At 38.7% G+C, this 19,522-nt stretch overlaps 3 protein-coding genes and 1 pseudogene across 4 annotated transcripts; 2 read left to right on the plus strand and 2 right to left on the minus strand.

Moving 5' to 3' along the window:
* Positions 1–837: 837 nt before the first annotated feature.
* Positions 838–2,415, minus strand: LOC115149882 (transcription factor HES-5-like). The gene is made up of 2 exons (XM_029692687.1): positions 2,315–2,415; positions 838–2,193 (listed from the first exon to the last, which is right to left on the minus strand). Exons 1-2 carry the CDS (start codon positions 2,375–2,377, stop codon positions 1,762–1,764), a joined length of 495 nt encoding a protein of 164 aa, XP_029548547.1. The 5' UTR covers positions 2,378–2,415; the 3' UTR covers positions 838–1,761.
* Positions 2,416–5,683: 3,268 nt separating this feature from the next.
* LOC115149883 (transcription factor HES-5-like) lies at positions 5,684–6,479 on the minus strand (annotated as a pseudogene).
* A 5,671-nt stretch (positions 6,480–12,150) lies between these two features.
* On the plus strand, positions 12,151–13,711 carry LOC115150888 (transcription factor HES-5-like). Of its 2 annotated transcripts, none has more exons than XM_029694686.1 (2): positions 12,151–12,423; positions 12,563–13,711. In XM_029694686.1, exons 1-2 carry the CDS (start codon positions 12,226–12,228, stop codon positions 12,875–12,877), a joined length of 513 nt encoding a protein of 170 aa, XP_029550546.1. In that variant the 5' UTR covers positions 12,151–12,225; the 3' UTR covers positions 12,878–13,711. The 2 variants fall into 2 exon arrangements, 1 of the variants encoding a protein (XP_029550546.1); XR_003867171.1 differs by having other exon boundaries at positions 12,363–12,440; positions 12,563–12,653.
* Positions 13,712–16,139: 2,428 nt separating this feature from the next.
* LOC115150887 (transcription factor HES-5-like) lies at positions 16,140–17,279 on the plus strand. Its single transcript, XM_029694684.1, has 2 exons — positions 16,140–16,426; positions 16,549–17,279. The coding sequence occupies exons 1-2, from the start codon at positions 16,304–16,306 to the stop codon at positions 16,978–16,980; spliced, it is 555 nt and encodes a 184-aa protein (XP_029550544.1). The 5' UTR covers positions 16,140–16,303; the 3' UTR covers positions 16,981–17,279.
* The last annotated feature ends 2,243 nt before the right edge of the window (positions 17,280–19,522 follow it).

A 19,522-nucleotide genomic window follows, 5' to 3' on the forward strand; every position in this document is an offset into this window, starting at 1 on the left:
TAATGGCGGTTTTGGAGCAGTGGCTTCTTCTTTGCTGAGCGGCCTTTCAGGTTATAGCGATATAGGACTCATTTTACTGTGGATATAGATACTTTTGAACCCGTTTCCTCCAGCATCTTCACAGGGTCCTTTGCTGTTGTTTTGGGATTGATTTGCACTTCTCGCACAAAAATACTTTCATCTCTAGGAGACATAACGCATCTCCTTCCTGAGTGGTATGACGGCTGCGTGGTCCCATGTTGTTTATACTTGCATACAATTGTTTGTACAGATGAATGTGGTACCTTCAGGCATTTGGAAATTGCTCCCAAGGATGAACCAGACTTGTGGAGGTCTAAAATTGTTTTTCAGAGGTCTTGGCTGATTTCTTTTGATTTTCCCATGATGTCAAGCAAAGAGGCACTGAGTTTGAAGGTAGGCCTTGAAATACATCCACAGGTACACCTCCAAATGATTCAAATGATGTCAATTAGCCTATCAGAAGCTTCTAAAGCCATGACATCATTTTCTGAAATTTTCCAAGCTGTTTAAAGGCACAGTCAACTTAGTGTATGTAAACTTCTGACCCACTGGAATTGTGATACAGTGAATTATAAATGAAATAATCTGTCTGTAAACAATTGTTGGAAAAATTACTTATGTCATGCACAAAGTAGACGTCCTATAGTTTGTTAGCAATACATTTGTGGAGTGGTTGAAAAACAAGTTTTAATGACTCCAACCTAAGTGTATGTAAACTTCCCACTTCAACTGTGTATGTAAAATATCATGTCAGTAACGTAACTCTATTGGACGCTAATTTCAGTGGAGAAAAGAGTGGAGTAACAGACAAGAATGTTTCATTTGATGATTTGTGTATTTATTCAGACTGAATGAGTCACACCACCAATACCTTAGTGTCAGGTAAATATTTCAGGAGAAATAAAGTGATTTAACATCACAGCAAGAACTTGAACAAATATCCAATATATGATACTCTATCAGAGTATAGAATACACAGTTACTGTCTTCCTAAAAGACAACAGAATTGTTTAAAATAAACAGGGGTTTTTCAATTAGACATTTCATTCTCCCATTTGCAATAAAATTATTATTCAAATAACATGATCGAGAATTTCACAAATAATGGTTGATCTTTTAACAGATCAAACACTGCTAATCACAGAGTGATGATAAAGGTATAATACCCAGTTTGGGTAAATAATCCTCCTGGAGGAACATTGATGCTGTAGCTCAAGTTGATCAAAATCAAATATATAACTGATACATGCTTCACAGAAGATGCTCAATACAATGTCAATATGACTCTATCACTACACAAATGTAGTGGCAATAGGTTTTTGTCTAAAACATTTTGACCTTTAAACAGATCAGTCGTAGATAATCACAAACAATTGATTATATAATACCTATTGTGGGTTAAAAGTTCTCATGGAGGAGTATTAAAGTTATTGTTAATCATGAATATTAACACATGATCAATATAAGCAACACGTTTCACAAAACATAAAGGTTATAATGATTCAATTAACACTACAGAAATGTACTTTTCAAAGATCATATTGTTTTCTTTGAAAAAGTTTTAACTTCAGTACAACTGAAATGAAATGTCTCAATCACAGCAAGACTTTAAAAAACTCCTGCATAAAGAGAAAACAAAGAAGATATTTTCTTATACTCATTACTGTCCAGGAAATTAATCTTAGACCAACATGGTCCAGCCATTGTGTTTGTCTGAGTGGAGCTCCAGTCTGTAGGCCTCTACCAGGGCCTCCAGAGGGTGATGTTGACTGGACTCTTGTCTTTGCTGATGCTGTGCTGGGCAGGGGAGCTCAACTGAGGATGGTCACTCTCTATCCTGTTCTTATCAGAGGATGGCTGCAGGCTCTGGAAGTGGCTCAGCAGTCTTCTCTGGGACTGTGTCTTCAGCTCATCTTTAGACAGGAAGTGAACAATCTCTTGGACACACCTGGAGTAACCCTGATTGACAGGTGCTGAGCAGGAGGAGGAGCTCACTGACTGGTTCTGTTGCTGTTGTCTCAGGATGCAAACTGTCATCTCCAGGATGTCGGCTTTGTCCAGCTTGGAGTCAGGCTGCTGGTTGAAGATCTCTGGAACCAGGAGAGACTTGAGCTGCTCAATGCTGTTGTTGATACGATCTCTGCGTAACTTCTCCACCACTGGCTTTCTTAGCTGCAAGAACAGAAGAGGAATCATTAATAACCTTATTCTGGTGTGTGACATTATTGAAACATATAAGCAATCAATCAATACAAATGTAATAAATGTCATTGAATTTGAATCTTAAATTTACCTTGTTTGTCAGAGTCTGGTGCTCCTTAGAATAGATCATAGCTGAAGTGATTGTAGGTACCATGGCTGGATCTCTGTGCTGTAGAGGTCTGTGTAGAGAGAATCTGATCTCTACTGGCTTCATCTCTCCTATATATAGTCCCAAATCTCCATATGAATGTGTGGGTCTTGGGCTTGTTGGAGTTTCTCACAGTCTGTAGCCAATGGGAGAGCTTGGGAGGACAATGAGGAGTGTGGAGCTGCCACATGCTCAGTGTTCTTATTGCTGGGGGACAATGGTCACGTCTCAGGGGAACACCTCACCTATAAGGACATTGTTGAATGTAGTATTCTGTATCCACGCTTCATCACCGTCTTAGAAACATTTTATTCTCTCCATTTATATGACTTCTGATATTAATGAATGACTCTACAATATGCTTTTACTTTTCACATACCGGTAGCTACATTTAACAACATGATGATATCTGACAATGTATCATAATTTCAATTCCTGTTAAATTTCATGCATGTTTGTATTTTCAGTCAGTTAGAATGTTTAGGAATATATAAGATTTTAGTCAACATTAAGAGGTGAGTGGATAGATACCAGGATAATGTGTACCTTGGTTTTCAGTATTTTAGGGGTCATCAGTATCAATAGCAAGGGTTCTCTTAACTCTGTATTAGCAGTTATGAGGTCAAGCATTCTGGAGTTCAAATGTAGCAGATGTGTCCTCTGTCTTGAGGCTACCGGTCAGTGTGAGTAGAGAGCTGATCTGAGTTTCCCACACTGAGTCCTGTGTGCTGTGATCAATGCATTACAAAAGCTGCTCAGTGGACCATTAGTGACGGCTATTGGCTCTGTGTTGTACTAAAGACAGAGGCTGACATCACAGACCTTCTGGATTTTGGAGGGAAAGATCAGCACTGGCAGGATTATACTAACAAGACACAGCTTTATAAATACATATTCATCCTTTAATGGCTTAGAACACATGATTTTGAGTACTCTGTTGAAAATGATTGTCTGTGATTTGTTTCATTATAAATCGACAAAGGGTTAACTTTTGTGTGCCTAATTGGAATTGAGAGCTGTTCACTGTTTATCACACAAATATCTGAACTACATACATTTACTGAATAAACCTCAGTCCATCATCAAGATGGAGAAAGCCTATCATAACTTGGGTAAATATATCAGAATTTGCTTTATTTAATAATTATTCTATTTCCCTCCTAAGAAAGAGTAAGAAATAACCAAAATACCCCCTCCCCCCCATTCTATCCACTGAACAATAGAAGTGTGCCTTTTCACCATAGAGACTCACAGGTGCTGGTGGGACTGATGCGGACACTAAACTGTGACTCTGCTCTCCAGAGCTTTCCCACACTTTGCCCATGGAAAGAGCTTCCACTAAACAATACAACTGTGCCTTGTTAAATGCTAATTCATCTCTACATAAGCAGTTCCTATCAAGCCCTTGGGGGTGAAGCTCTGTACACAAATATTTATCTTAAGCAACAGATAAAGATTCACTGTTACAGAGAATCAATTCAAGCTGTAATTGTATGTTTACACAAAGAAATATCATGTTTTCAACCATGCCCCACATACAAACAGAATAAAAACAGTATTCATTTCATTCATCTTGAAGAAGGGGCAAGTACTGCCTAAAAAGGCTTTCAAAATGCACAAAATGACATCTTGAACTTTTATTAGAAACATATGTTTTAGCAGATTTCTAAATTCAAGACCCAAATAGTAAACATTAAATGTTGTGAGATTATCAGAAATATATCCATTGATTTCCCCATAGAGACCCAGACCCCCACTCTAACCTCTGACAGTCCAGGGTAGAGGTCCCAGTCTATTGTCCCAAAGGGGCCCTGTGAGTGAGTTCTCCTCGGTTTCCCACATTCTCTCCATTCACTGCTTTCAATGGAGGAACAATAGAAGTGTGTCTTATTACACATCACATTAGCTACTGAGTTTGAGGGGCACAGCTGCTCTAAACATTTAAAGCATTAAGATGACAGTACTAGTTTTTACCCAACACCTGGAATCACTGATATATTATGACTAAACTAAAATAATGTAATACATTCTGAAACACTGAAAAGACATTTATTTATAACAGGTGCATCAATAAAGTATATATCAGTCATGTCTCCTAAGGAAGTCCGATTGATAATCACTTACATCTCTATAGTTCATTACACCTTTACTACAACAAGATATGATATGACTGTTATGTTTTATATAAAAACAATTACTGTAAAATAATCATGTATGACTAGAAATGTCTCTTAACATTGATCTTACTCTGTAGATTTTCAATGAAGCACCCAGAGATAAAAATGTATATATTGATTCAATTGAGTGTTGCATTCCAATGCAGTCAGTATCATTCTGTATATTCTTGGGTGATAACTTTTATTGTTTTTGCATCAGCCACTTAATCTATGTGGAGTTTCATAAATCAGTAATTTAATAATGTAATGTTGTTGGAGGATTGTCTTTGTCAAGATAATAATGAAGCAACAGACAAGAATATTTCATTTGATGATTTGTGTATTTATTCAGACTGACTCAATGAGTCACACCATCAATATCTTAATGTCAGATAAATATTTCAACAGAAATAAAGTGATTAAACATCACAACAAGAACTTGAACAAATCTCCAATATATGATACTCTATCAGAGTATAGGATACACAGTTACTGTCTTTATAAAAGACAACGGAATTGTTTAAAATAAACGTGTTTTTCAATTAGACATTTTTTTTTCTCCCATTTGCAATAAAATTATTATTCAAATAACATGATCAACAATTTCACAAATAATGGTTGATCTTGGAACAAATCAAACACTGCTAATCACAGAGTGATGATAAAGGTATAATACCCAGTCTGGATAAATAATCCTCCTGGAGGAACATTGATGCTGTAGCTCAAGTTGATCAATATCAAATATATAACTGATACATGCTTCACAGAAGATGCTCAATACGATGTCAATATGACTCTTTCACTACACAAATGTAGTGGTAAAAAAATAACTCACATTTTTAGACCATAAAAACTGAATTTTCAAATACAATCACAAACAGATTCATGATGCACCCATTGTGGGTTAAAAGTTCTCATGGAGGAGCATTAAAGTTATTGTTGATCATGAATATTAACACATGATCAATATAAGCAACACGTTTCACAAAACATAAATGTTATAATGATTCAATTAACACTACAAAAATGTACTTTTCAAAGATCAGATAGTTTTCTTGGAAAAAGTTTAACTTCAGTACAACTGAAATGAAATGTCTCAATCACAGCAAGACTTTTAAAAACTCCTGCATAAACAGAAAACAAAGAAGATATTTTATTATACTTATTAATGTCCATGAAATTAATCTTAGACCACTATGGTCCATCCATTGTGTTTGTCTGAGTGGAGCTCCAGTCTGTAGGTCTCTACCAGGGCCTCCAGAGGGTGATGTTGACTGGACTCCTGTCTTTGCTGATGCTGGGCTGGGCTGGGCTGGGGAGCTCAGTTGAGGACGGTCAATCTCCCTCCTGTTCTTATCAGAGGATGGCTGCAGGCTCTGGAAGTGGCTCAGCAGTCTTCTCTGGGACTGTGTCTTCATCTCATCTTTAGACAGGAAGTGAACAATCTCTTGGACACACCTGGAGTAACCCTGATTGACAGGTGCTGAGCAGGAGGAGGAGCTCACTGACTGGTTCTGTTGCTGTTGTCTCAGGAAGCAAACTGTCATCTCCAGGATGTCGGCTTTGTCCAGCTTGGAGTCGGGCTGCTGGTTGAGGATCTCTGGAACCAGGAGAGACTTGAGCTGCTCAATGCTGTTGTTGATACGATCTCTGCGTAACTTCTCCACCACTGGCTTTCTTAGCTGCAAGAAGAGACGAGTCATCAAAACCTTGTTCTGGAATATGGCATTACTGAAGCAAATAAACAATCAATCAATACAATTGAATAAATGTCACTCAATTTGAATCTTAAGTTCACCTTGTTTGTCAGAGTCAGGTGCTCCTTAGAATATATCATAGCTGAAGTGATTGTAGGTACCATGGCTGGATCTCTGTGCTGTAGAGGTCTGTGTAGAGAGAATCTGATCTCTTCTGGCTTCATCTCTTCTATATATAGTCCCAAATCTACATATGAATGTGTGGGTCTTGGGCTTGTTGGAGTTTCTCACAGTCTGTAGCCAATGGGAGAGCTTGGGAGGACAATGAGAAGTGTGGAGCTGCCACATGCTCAGCGTTCTTATTGCTGGGGGACAATGGTCACGTCTCAGGGGAACAGGTGGAGGGGTGGGGGGTGATGGAGAGTGACTCACAGTGCGCTGGAAAGTGGTGACCCCCAGACTGCTGGGATCAATGACGCTAACAGAGCACACGCTCGTCATCACAATTTACACGTGTGGGACTGACACAGATTCTCTACATGAGAATGTTGTAACACTTAATCCCTTCTGATGGTTGCATTGCAAAATAAAGTTGAAGTGTCAAATTTGACAGTAAATTATTTTAATATATATTTTGAATATTGATTTCTAGCTATAATAAACAGAGACTTTAAGAACATTGTCACCTTTGAAACCTAATATTGTATAGTACTAAGTTAACTGACATTTACCCTGGTACTGTATATATACAGGTAACTGCCAAAATAAAAGAAACACCAACACAAAGTGTTTTAATAGTATGTTGGGCCACCATGAGCCAGAACAGCTTCAATGCACCTTGACATAGATTCTACAAGTGTCTGGAACTCTATTGGAGGGATGCGACACCATTCTTCCACAATAAATTCCATCATTTGGTGTTTTGTTGATGGTGGTGGAAACGCTGTCTCAATCGCCGCTGCTGAATCTCCCGTAAGTGTTCAATTGGGTTGAGATCTGGTGACTGAGATGCCCATGGCATTTGGTTTACATCGTTTTTATGCTCATCAACCATTCAGTGACCACTCGTGCCCTGTGGATGGGGGCATTGTCATCCTATTTGGCCATAGTCATGGTAGCCAAAACAATGGCCTGCCCAGCATTTCTATACATGACCCTAAGCATGATGGGATGTTAACTGCATAATTAATTCAGTTAACACACCTGTGTGGAAGCACCTGCTTTCAATATACTTTGCATCCCTCATTTACTCAAGTGTTTCCGTTATCTTGGCAGTTACCTGCATGTTGCATTGCAATACTGCTCTTGTGTCTGTGTATTCGAAGATTTGGCAGACAGACTACTGCCAGACTAGAGTTCAAACATAGCAGATGTGTCCTCTGTCTTGAGGCTACCGGTCAGTGTGAGTAGAGAGCTGATCTGAGTTTCCCACACTGAGTCCTGTGTGCTGTGATCAATGCATTACAAAAGCTGCTCAGTGGACCATTAGTGACGGCTATTGGCTCTGTGTTGTACTAAAGACAGAGGCTGACATCACAGACCTTCTGGATTTTGGAGGGAAACTACCACTGGCTCCTTCCGTACTGATGCATATATTTCTTTCATTTTATTCAGATATTCAAATGTTTCAGACTATATTACTGAATATCATAACCTATCTTTTTTTGTGGACAATAATATTGTTATTAGTTGTTATATTGATGTAAAGAATGAAGCTGCCAATGACAGTAAACTGTGACTGCTCTCCAGAGCTTTCCCACACTTTGTCCATTGACGGAAATATCTTTGAACAATAGAAGTGTGCCTTGTTAAATGCTAATTCTTCTCTCTATACAACCAATTACCCAAAGGTGCATGGTGAGAAGCTTGGTAGTTAAATATGACTCCATTTCAATATGACTCAACTGCAAGTGTGCTAGGCACAAGAGTGAAACAACAGTCATGCAACAGCCATGATCAATTATCACCTAATTACTGATGCCTTTTTGAATCAGAACACCAATTAGTGCAATGTTGTGATTTATCAGAAGTTGAGCATGTTACTGACTTGACTTGAGCCACGACAACATCTGTTTAATCTGATACACATCTTAACAGAATAGTTGTATTGCAGTAAGTCAGGATATAATGGATATAATACTTTTAGCCCTATAGGGTCATTGGTGCTTGAACACATTCCGCTAACAAAACAGTAAAAGGTTTTCTGTGGCATGTGGAGCTGTTCAAGGTGTACAACGTTCTAAGTACAGCATTGTGTGTTTATTCCTGCACTATCTTAGTAAGTTATTCACTTATGTTACGTCAGTTTTTTATCACACCTGGCCTGGACTGTACACGTATTCACTTCCTGGTTTCTTACTTTCCATTTGATGCTTTCTTGTGCTATAAAATTTACCACATGTTGGCTTGTTGACTGTCCAAGTTCACAAGCTACTGTAGAGGTATGAATGGCCCTTTAGTATAATATATTTTCCCGTTTTTCTGTCATTTCATGTCGGGAGCATAAAACGGAGAGAAGAAATCATTCCTACGTGAGATATAACATATAGTATGTACCTAATGCCGTCATCCCTCTGGGGTATGCCAATGGAGAGATGTGTTTTGATACAACACGAAAAGACAAGTGGTTTGATAAAAATATTTATTTTGTCTTTGAATTAAACACTTTAGGCACATTTATATATGTGTGAAGCCATTCATTAGTAGTTGAAAACAAAATAAACAGTACGTTTTAAGATAACAATCATAACATTTCATCTTAGTGTAAAGGCCAGCAGGGTTCAAATTCGATATTGACTCACATACCCTAAGAAAGTGGGATGAACCAATGGTCACATTTTCAATACTTCTACATTGTAACAAGAGTGGCCAGCACTCGCTAACTCAATCTCTGAGGACAAGTGTTTACAATCAGAGGAACCAGCTCTGTTCTCTTCCAGGTAGCAGAGATCACCAAACACATCCAAGGTTGACTTTCTCATAGAAAGGATAGAGCAGTACGACTGCTAATAACAATGCATGCAAATGCATTTCCAAATCATTTCGACAGAATTGAAATATACACAAACTAAGCTTCACAAAATCACTGTAATTTTAGACAAAACCTATTTTGGACTTATTATTCATTTAACTATGTCTCTCTGTCAGTTGCGATCCAGTGTCGGCCAATCAGATGCAGTCTACATCTATAGCAGCGCCTCAAGGGAATACATTAAGCCAACGCCACAGTAAATGTCAGCAGGGTCCTTGACCTCTGAACTGGAACCCCCACGTCCATGCATCTCTCCACTCATTGTTCAAAGCAGAGTGGTACAATGTCCTCCTCTGGAGTGGGAAAGAGACGCAGTATGTCCCTGGAATATTTGGAATAGCCCGTGGGTGACAGCAAGGCCTTCTTCGGAGTGAAAAAAGACACCGTTTTCTCAAGAATAGGAGAAATGGGAGATGTAGGGATCCCGTTCTGGAGGTGTTCTCCAATAACTATCTTCAGTTTCTCCACACCACCGCTGCACTTCCTCTCCAGCAGAGAGAGTTTACACCTGAAAAACAACACAAGACAATCATCAGCACCTCTTCTCGCTCACAGAGTTTATATTCATTTATAACTGTTACAACCTGAAGTATTTCAATGTAATTCATCATGAGTTTACCTAATGTGCTGATCTTTCACGTTCATGCTGTTCTGAAGAGCGATGTCCAAGTAGGCAGGCATTTTCAGATGTTGGCCTTGAGTTTGCAGCTCGTTAATAAAGTGGAGATGTTGTTCTTGGTAGGTCTTGATGGTGGTCTAGAGTTTGTGTTCTGGTAGCTCCTCTGTTCTGCTCTGTTGCGGCTGGTCTTGGGTCAGCTGATGCTTAGAGACTCTTCATTAGGGAGCTCTGCATCTCCACATTGTATTTATGTGCCTCCTTCTGCGCTGTCTCACGCTCTGCAGCCAATCAGAGTGCTCCGATGGTGGGACAATGGCCAGTAGGAATAATAGCTGATTCCTCACAGGACAGGTGGGATGTTTTTGTTATTATGCCATATGCCAAAGAGGTCGGCCACGTTAGTCCCTGGGAACGTGTCTATGCCCATGAGTACACAGACAAATCATGTTCCCATGTCAAGTTGTGATACAAATCAACAAAATGCAAATATGACACGTATGCTAGTATCACAAGTCTTTCTGCTCCTAGTCAACTATCATTGCAGTAGATTACAATGATATATGTGTGTACTATATCTCCGATATGGCCTTTTTACAGTAAGTTGGTCATGTCAAGATTCTAATAGATAACCTAGGCAATATTATTTGCTGATATTAATTGGGAAATCTTTGGTCGCTGACGGTTGAGATACATCAACTTTCCTGGTATCCATAACATGGGGTCAATTTGTAAACTTTCTCTTCATAGTACATAGTACACACATATATCATTTTAAGAGTTTCTTTGGTAAAGATCTTTGGTAAAGATTGTCAGAATATTGTGCAATTCCTTAAAGTGTTCCCAAATGGAGTTATATGGGATCCAGATAGTTTGCCTGTAGGCAGTGGTGGAAAAAGTACCCAATTGTCATACTTGAGTAAAAGTAAAGATAGCTTAATAGAAAACGACTCAAGTAAAAGTCAGTCATCCAGTAAAATACTACTTGAGTAAAAGTTGAAAAGTATTTGGGTTTAAATATACTAAAATATCAAAAGTAAAAGTAAAAGTATAAATAATTTCAAAATCCTTATATTAGGCAAACCAGACGGCGCGATTTTCTTGTTTTTAAAATGTACAGATAGTCAGGGGCACACTCCAAAACTCAGACATAATTTACAAAGGAAGCATTTGTGTTTAGTGAGTCCGCCAGATCAGAGGATGTAGGGATGACCGCCAGATCAGAGGCAGTAGGGATGACCGCCAGATCAGAGGCAGTAGGGATGACCGCCAGATCAGAGGCAGTAGGGATGACCGCCAGATCAGAGGTAGTAGGGACGACCGCCAGATCAGAGGCAGAAGGGATGACCGCCAGATCAGAGGCAGAAGGGATGACGCCAGATCAGCAGGGATGAGCAGGGATGTTCTCTTGGTAAGTGCGTGAAATTGACCATTTTCCTGTCCTGTTAAGCATTCAAAATGTAACGAGTACTTTGGGTGTCAGGGAAAATGTATGGAGTAAAAATTACATTCTTTTCTTTAGGAATGTAGTGGAGTAAAAGTAAAAGTTGTCAAAAATATAAATAGTATATAAGTACAGATAACATCCAAAAACTACTTAAGTAGTACTTTAAAGTATTTTTATTTAAGTATTTACAGCACTGCCTGTAGGTACTAGACTGCCTTATAAACCAATCCTCTCCCTGGCTTGCTGTGCATGGGCACAGCCAGTGGGGCTTTGTGAGAGCAGACACACTTCTATTGTGTGTCAGGGCTCAGCAGGCGGCATGCAGAAGTGTGGGAAGCCGTGTGTCCCTTTGGCTCCCAGCTCCAGGAAGAGGAGGGCGTGTGACTGGGGCACGCTCAGTGTTGTGCAGGGAGCCAGCTGTGCTGTGGAGCTCAGAGGAGGGAAGTTCGCTGCCTGGGGCTTCTATGAAACCTGAGCCTGTAGACAGACAGAAGATCATCATCACCTCAGAGTTGCTGCACTTAGATGGAGTCACATTACCTCGGAGGTAATCTGCTAGAGACAGATCAGTGTCAAATGACTCCGATCTGATTGATAATATTTCTAAAAGACCATCAGTAAAAATGTTAATAAAAATGAAATACAATTTTAGTAGCCAAAAAGCATTTTATATAATGTGCTGCATTCCTATACATTTTAGAGACATGTCAGTCTCACACGTGTAAATTGTAAAAATTAGGAGTGTGCTCTGTCAGTGTCATTGATCCCAACAACAGGCAGCAGATCTAGCGGTCACCACTTTCCCAGATTCACACAGTGCACTGTGAGTCTCTCTCCATCACCCCCCACCCCTCCACCTGTTCCCCTGAGACGTGACCATTGTCCCCCAGCAATAAGAACACTGAGCATGTGGCAGCTCCACACTCCTCATTGTCCTCCCAAGCTCTCCCATTGGCTACAGACTGTGAGAACTTCCAACAAACCCAAGACCCACACATTCATATGTAGATTTGGGACTATATATAGGAGAGATGAAGCCAGTAGAGATCAGATTCTCTCTACACAGACCTCTACAGCACAGACCTCCAGCCATGGCACCTACAAGGTAAATTGACAAACAAGGTAAATTGAAGATTCAAATTCAATGACATTTATTCAGTTGTATTGATTGATTGTTTATTTGCTTCAATAATGTCCCACACCAGAATAAGGTTATTCATGCCTCTCCATGTCTCTTCTTGCAGCTAAGAAAGCCAGTGGTGGAGAAGTTACGCAGAGATCGTATCAACAACAGCATTGAGCAGCTCAAGTCTCTCCTGGTTCCAGAGATCCTCAACCAGGGTTACTCCAGGTGTGTCCAATATATTGTTCACTTCCTGTCTAAAGATGAGCTGAAGACACAGTCCCAGAGAAGACTGCTGAGACACTTCCAGAGCCTGCAGCCATCCTCTGATAAGAACAGGATAGAGAGTGACTGTCCTCAGCTGAGCTCCCCAGCCCAGCACAGCATCAGCAAAGACAAGAGTCCAGTCAACATCACCCTCTGGAGGCCCTGGTAGAGGCCTACAGACTGGAGCTCCACTCAGACAAACACAATGGATGAACCATGTTGGTCTAAGATTCATTTCATGGACAGTAATGAGTATAAGAAAAAATCTTCTTTGTTTTGTGCTTATGCAGGAGTTTTTTAAAGTCTTGCTGTGATTGAGACATTTTATTTTAGTTGTACTGAACTGAAAAGGTTTTTCCAAGAAAATAATCTGATCTTTGAAAAGTACATTTTTGTAGTGTTAATTGAAATCATTATAACCTTTATGTTTTGTGAAATGTGTTGATTATATTGATCATGTGTTTATATTCCTGATCAACGATAACTTTAATTGTCCTCCATGAGAACCTTTAAAACAAAATGGATGTTATGACATCAATGTATTTGTGACAGTCTTTGATTGATCTGTTTTAAGTTCAAACTCTATAAGCTACAAACCTATTCCCACTACATTTGTGTAGTGAAAGAGTCATATTGACATTGTATTGAGCATTTTCTGTGAAGCATGTATCAGTTATATATTTGATATTGATCAACTTGAGCTACAGCATCAATGTTCCTCCAGGAGGAAAATTTACCCAAATTGGGTAATTGTATCGCAAATGGGATGAAAAAAATATCATTGTAAAAGTCTTGTTTATTTTAAACAATTATTTTTTCTTTTAGGAAGATAGTAACTTTGTATCCTATACTCTGATAGAGTATCATATCTTGGAGATTTGTTCAAGTTCTTGTTGTGATGTTTAATCACTTTATTTCTGTTGAAATATTTCTCTGACATTAAGATATTGATGGTGTGACTCATTGAGTCAGTCTGAATAAATACACAAATCATTAAATGAAATATTATTGTCTGTTACTTCATTCTTTTCTTGACAAAGATAATCCTCCAACAACATTACATTATTAAATTACTGATTTATGAAACTCCACATAGATTAAGTGGCTGATTCAAAAACAATAAAAGTTATCCCCCAAGAATATACAGAACACAGACTGCATTGGAATGCAACACTCAATCGAATCAATACATACATTTTTATCTCTGGGTTTTTCATTGAAAATCTACAGATTAAGATCAATGTTAAGAGACATTTCTAGTCATACATGATTATTTTACGGTAATTGTTTTTATATAAAACATAACAGTCATATCATATCTTGTTGTAGTAAAGGTGTAATGAACTATAGAGATGTAAGTGATTATCAATCGGACTTCCTTAGGAGACATGACTGATATATACTTTATTGATGCACCTGTTATAAATAAATGTCTTTTCAGTGTTTCAGAATGTATTACATTATTTTAGTTTAGTCATAATATATCAGTGATTCCAGGTGTTGGGTAAAAACTAGTACTGTCATCTTAATGCTTTAAATGTTTAGAGCAGCTGTGCCCCTCAAACTCAGTAGCTAATGTGATGTGTAATAAGACACACTTCTATTGTTCCTCCATTGAAAGCAGTGAATGGAGAGAATGTGGGAAACCGAGGAGAACTCACTCACAGGGCCCCTTTGGGACAATAGACTGGGACCTCTACCCTGGACTGTCAGAGGTTAGAGTGGGGGTCTGGGTCTCTATGGGGAAATCAATGGATATATTTCTGATAATCTCACAACATTTAATGTTTACTATTTGGGTCTTGAATTTAGAAATCTGCTAAAACATATGTTTCTAAAAAAAGTTCAAGATGTCATTTTGTGCATTTTGAAAGCATTTTTAGGCAGTACTTGCCCCTTCTTCAAGATGAATGAAATTAATGCTGTTTTTATTCTGTTTGTATGTGGGGCATGGTTGAAAAAATATTTATTTGTATAAACATACAATTAGAGCTTGAATTGATTCTCTGTAACAGTGAATCTTTATCTGTTGCGTAAGATAAATATTTGTGTACAGAGCTTCACCCCCAAGGGCTTGATAGGAACTGCTTGTGTAGAGATGAATTAGCATTTAACAAGGCACAGTTGTATTGTTTAGTGGAAGCTCTTTCAATGGGCAAAGTGTGGGAAAGCTCTGGAGAGCAGAGTCACAGTTTAGTGTCCGCATCAGTCCCACCAGCACCTGTGAGTCTCTATGGTGAATAGGCACACTTCTATTGTTCAGTGGATAGAATGGGTGGGAGGGGGTATTTTGGTTATTTCTTACTCTTTCTTAGGAGGGAAATAGAATAATTATTAAATAAAGCAAATTCTGATATATTTACCCAAGTTATGATAGGCTTTCTCCATCTTGATGATGGACTGAGGTTTATTCAGTAAATGTATGTAGTTCAGATATTTGTGTGATAAACAGTGAACAGCTCTCAATTTTAATCAGGCGTACAAAAGTTAACCCTTTGTCGATTTATAATGAAACAAATCACAGACAATAATTTTCAACAGAGTACTCAAAATCATGTGTTTTATGCCATTAAAGGATGAATATGTATTTATAAAGCTGTGTCTTGTTAGTATAATCCTGCCAGTGCTGATCTTTCCCTCCAAAATCCAGAAGGTCTGTGATGTCAGCCTCTGTCTTTAGTACAACACTGAGCCAATAGCCGTCACTAATGGTCCACTGAGCAGCTTTTGTAATGCATTGATCACAGCACACAGGACTCAGTGTGGGAAACTCAGATCAGCTCTCTACTCACACTGACCGGTAGCCTCAAGACAGAGGACACATCTGCTACATTTGAACTCCAGAATGCTTGACCTTATAACTGCTAATACAGAGTTAAGAGAACCCTTGCTATTGATACTGATGACCCCTAAAATACTGAAAACCAAGGTACACATTATCCTGGTATCTATCCACTCACCTCTTAATGTTGACTAAAATCTTATATATTCCTAAACATTCTAACTGACTGAAAATACAAACATGCATGAAATTTAACAGGAATTGAAATTATGATACATTGTCATATATCATCATGTTGTTAAATGTAGCTACCGGTATGTGAAAAGTAAAAGCATATTGTAGAGTCATTCATTAATATCAGAAGTCATATAAATGGAGAGAATAAAATGTTTCTAAGATGGTGATGAAGCGTGGATACAGAATACTACATTCAACAATGTCCTTATAGGTGGGGATTATTAACACTGTTCGTTTCATTAGAGAATCTGTGTCAGTCTCACACGTGTAAGTTGTAATGATGAGCGTGTGCTCTGTTAGTGTCATTGATCCCAACATCAGGCAGCAGATCTGGGGGTCACCACTTTCCCAGATTCACACAGTGCTCTGTCAGTCACTCTCCATCACCTCCCACCCCTCCACCTGTTCCCCTGAGACGTGACCATTGTCCCCCAGCAATAAGAACACTGAGCATGTGGCAGCTCCACACTCCTCATTGTCCTCCCAAGCTCTCCCATTGGCTACAGACTGTGAGAAACTCCAACAAGCCCAAGACCCACACATTCATATGTAGATTTGGGACTATATATAGGAGAGATGAAGCCAGAAGAGATCAGATTCTCTCTACACAGACCTCTACAGCACAGAGATCCAGCCATGGTACCTACAATCACTTCAGCTATGATCTATTCTAAGGAGAACCTGACTCTGACAAACAAGGTAAACTTAAGATTAAAATTCAATGACATTTATTCAGTTGTATTGATTGATTGTTTATTTGCTTCAATAATGTCCCACACCAGAATAAGGTTATTCATGCCTCTCCATGTCTCTTCTTGCAGCTAAGAAAGCCAGTGGTGGAGAAGTTACGCAGAGATCGTATCAACAACAGCATTGAGCAGCTCAAGTCTCTCCTGGTTCCAGAGATCCTCAACCAGCAGCCCGACTCCAAGCTGGACAAAGCCGACATCCTGGAGATGACAGTTTGCTTCCTGAGACGACAGCAACAGAACCAGTCAGTGAGCTCCTCCTCCTGCTCAGCACCTGTCAATCAGGGTTACTCCATGTGTGTCCAAGAGATTGTTCACTTCCTGTCTAAAGATGAGCTGAAGACACAGTCCCAGAGAAGACTGCTGAGACACTTCCAGAGCCTGCAGCCATCCTCTGATAAGAACAGGAGGGAGATTGACCTTCCTCAGTTGAGCTCCCCAGCCCAGCACAGCATCAGCAAAGACAAGAGTCCAGTCAACATCACCCTCTGGAGGCCCTGGTAGAGACCTACAGACTGGAGCTCCACTCAGACAAACACAATGGATGGACCATATTGGTCTAAGATTAATTTCATGGACAGTAATGAGTATAAGAAAAAATCTTCTTTGTTTTCTGTTAATGCCGAAGGTTTTTAAAGTCTTGCTGTGAGACAATTAAAGTTGTACTGAACAAGTTAACGTTTTCTGAGAAAATGATCAAATCGATAATTGAAATAACGTTAATGTTTTGTGAAACTTGTTGATTATATTGATCATGTTTTTATATTCATGATCAACGATAACTTTAATTGTCCTCCATGAGAACCTTTAACCCACAATAGATATTATATAATCAATCTGTTTTTGATGATCTATGACTGATCTGTTTAAAGGTCAAAATGTATAAGACAAAAACCTATTGCCACTACATTTGTGTAGTGATAGAGTCATATTGACATTGTATTGAGCATCTTCTGTGAAGTATGTATCAGTTATATATTTGATATTGATCAACTTGAGCTACAGCATCAATGTTCCTCCAGGAGGATTATTTATCCAAACTGGGTATTGTACCTTTATCATCACTCTGTGATTAGCAGTGTTTGATCTGTTTTTCAGAAAATGTTGCTCACATTAAATGAATAATTTGTATATTGCATTGAAAACCCCTTGTTTATTTAAAACAATTGTATTGTATTTTATAAAGACAGTAACTGTGTATCCTATACTCTGATAGAGTATCATATCTTGGATATGTGTTCAAGTTCTTGTTGTGATGTTTAATCACTTTATTTCTGTTGAAATATTTACCTTAAATTAAGGTATTCAATGATGTGACTCAGTGAGTCAGTCTGAATAAATACACAATGTTTCATCGAACGAAATATTATTGTCTGTTACTTCATTCTTCTCTTCTGAGAAGTTTCCAACATGGTTACATTTCTGATTTCTGATATTCCACATGTAAAAGCAAAAAAGCCTATCTTGACCCAAAACTGTACACAATGATCTAGAATGCATTAGAATACAACACTGAATCTACTGTACATACCTCTGGGTGCTTCAATCAAAATCTACCAAGTAAGCAGTGTTAGAAAAAGTACGAAATTGTCATACTTGAGTAAAAGTAAAGACATGTTCATAGAAAATGGCTCAAGTAAAAGAGAAAGTCATCCAGTAAATTCCACAGTGGTGGGAAAAAGTACTCAATTGTCCTACTTAATTCTATACATCAAATTCCTTATATTAAGCCAACCAGAAGTAATGATGTTCTTGTTTTTTAAATTATGGACAGACAAGGCACACTCCAACACTCAGACATAATTTACAAACACAGTATTTGTGTTTAATGAGTCCGCCAGATCAGAGGCCGTAGGGATAACAATGTGTTATATTGATACGCGCGTGAATTGGACCATATTGATATCCTGCCTGGGCATTCGAAATGTTACGAGTACTTTTGGGTGCCAGAGAAAATGTACGGGAGTAAAAAGTACATATTGTCTTTAGGAATGTAGTGGAGTAAATGTAAAATTTGTCAAAAATATGAATAGAAAAGTAAAGTACAGATACCCTAAAAAAACTACTTTAGTGGTACTTTAAAGTATTTTTTATTTAAGTTCTTTACCCCACTGTAAGTAAGATACAAGTTCAGAGACATTTCTATCCATACATAATGGATTTACATTAATTTGTTTTATATGACATGTGAAATGAATTATAGAGCGATAATTATTCATACTTATGGAGGCATGACTGTTTTTTAGTTTGTTGCTGATATCCCTATTTTACATGTATTTTCAGTAATCATTCCAGTCATCTTGATGTTTGCTTAGTATGATATTTACAGCGTGATAATATGAAATAATCTCATAAATAATCTCATACCGTACATATTGTTACCATTGTCACCAAGATCACCTTTCCCTGATGTTTCACCTGTCCTTGTGATTGTTTCCACCCCCCTCCAGGTGTCGCCCATCTTCCTCATTAGCCCCTGTGTACTTTTACCTGTGTTCTCTGTTTGTCTGTTGCCAGTTCATCTTGTTCGTCAAGTCAACCAGCATATTGTCTCAGCTCCTGCTTTTCCCAGTCTCTCTTTTTCTCACCCTCCTTGTTTTTACCCTTGCCTGTCCTGACTCTGAGCCCGCCTGCCTGACCACTCTGCCTGCCCCTGAGCCTGCCTGCTGACCTGTACCTTTTCCCCACCTCTGGATTGTTGACCTCTGCCTACCCTGACCCTGCCTGCCGTCCGGTACCGTTGCCCCACCTCTGGTTTACTGACCCTTGCCTGCCTGCCTCTGTTGGAATATTAAACCATTGTCAATTCGACATGTCTGCATCTGGGTCTTACCTTGATTCCTGATTAAATGTTATGATGTACCTGGTGGGCAGATTAGTGAAGTAACAAGAAAGTCAATATCAATATTTAAAAATAATGTATTCTATTATCTATTAGGCTAAAGCAATCATGTGTGATTAAGAGTACCTACACTTAATGGTTTAATTGCTTTACAATCTCAATTATTAGTTGGCTTTGCATCAAACTATGTTACCAAGTTTCATT

Source organism: Salmo trutta, chromosome 16 (genome assembly GCF_901001165.1).
Source record: "Salmo trutta chromosome 16, fSalTru1.1, whole genome shotgun sequence".
NCBI classification, from domain to species: domain Eukaryota; kingdom Metazoa; phylum Chordata; class Actinopteri; order Salmoniformes; family Salmonidae; genus Salmo; species Salmo trutta.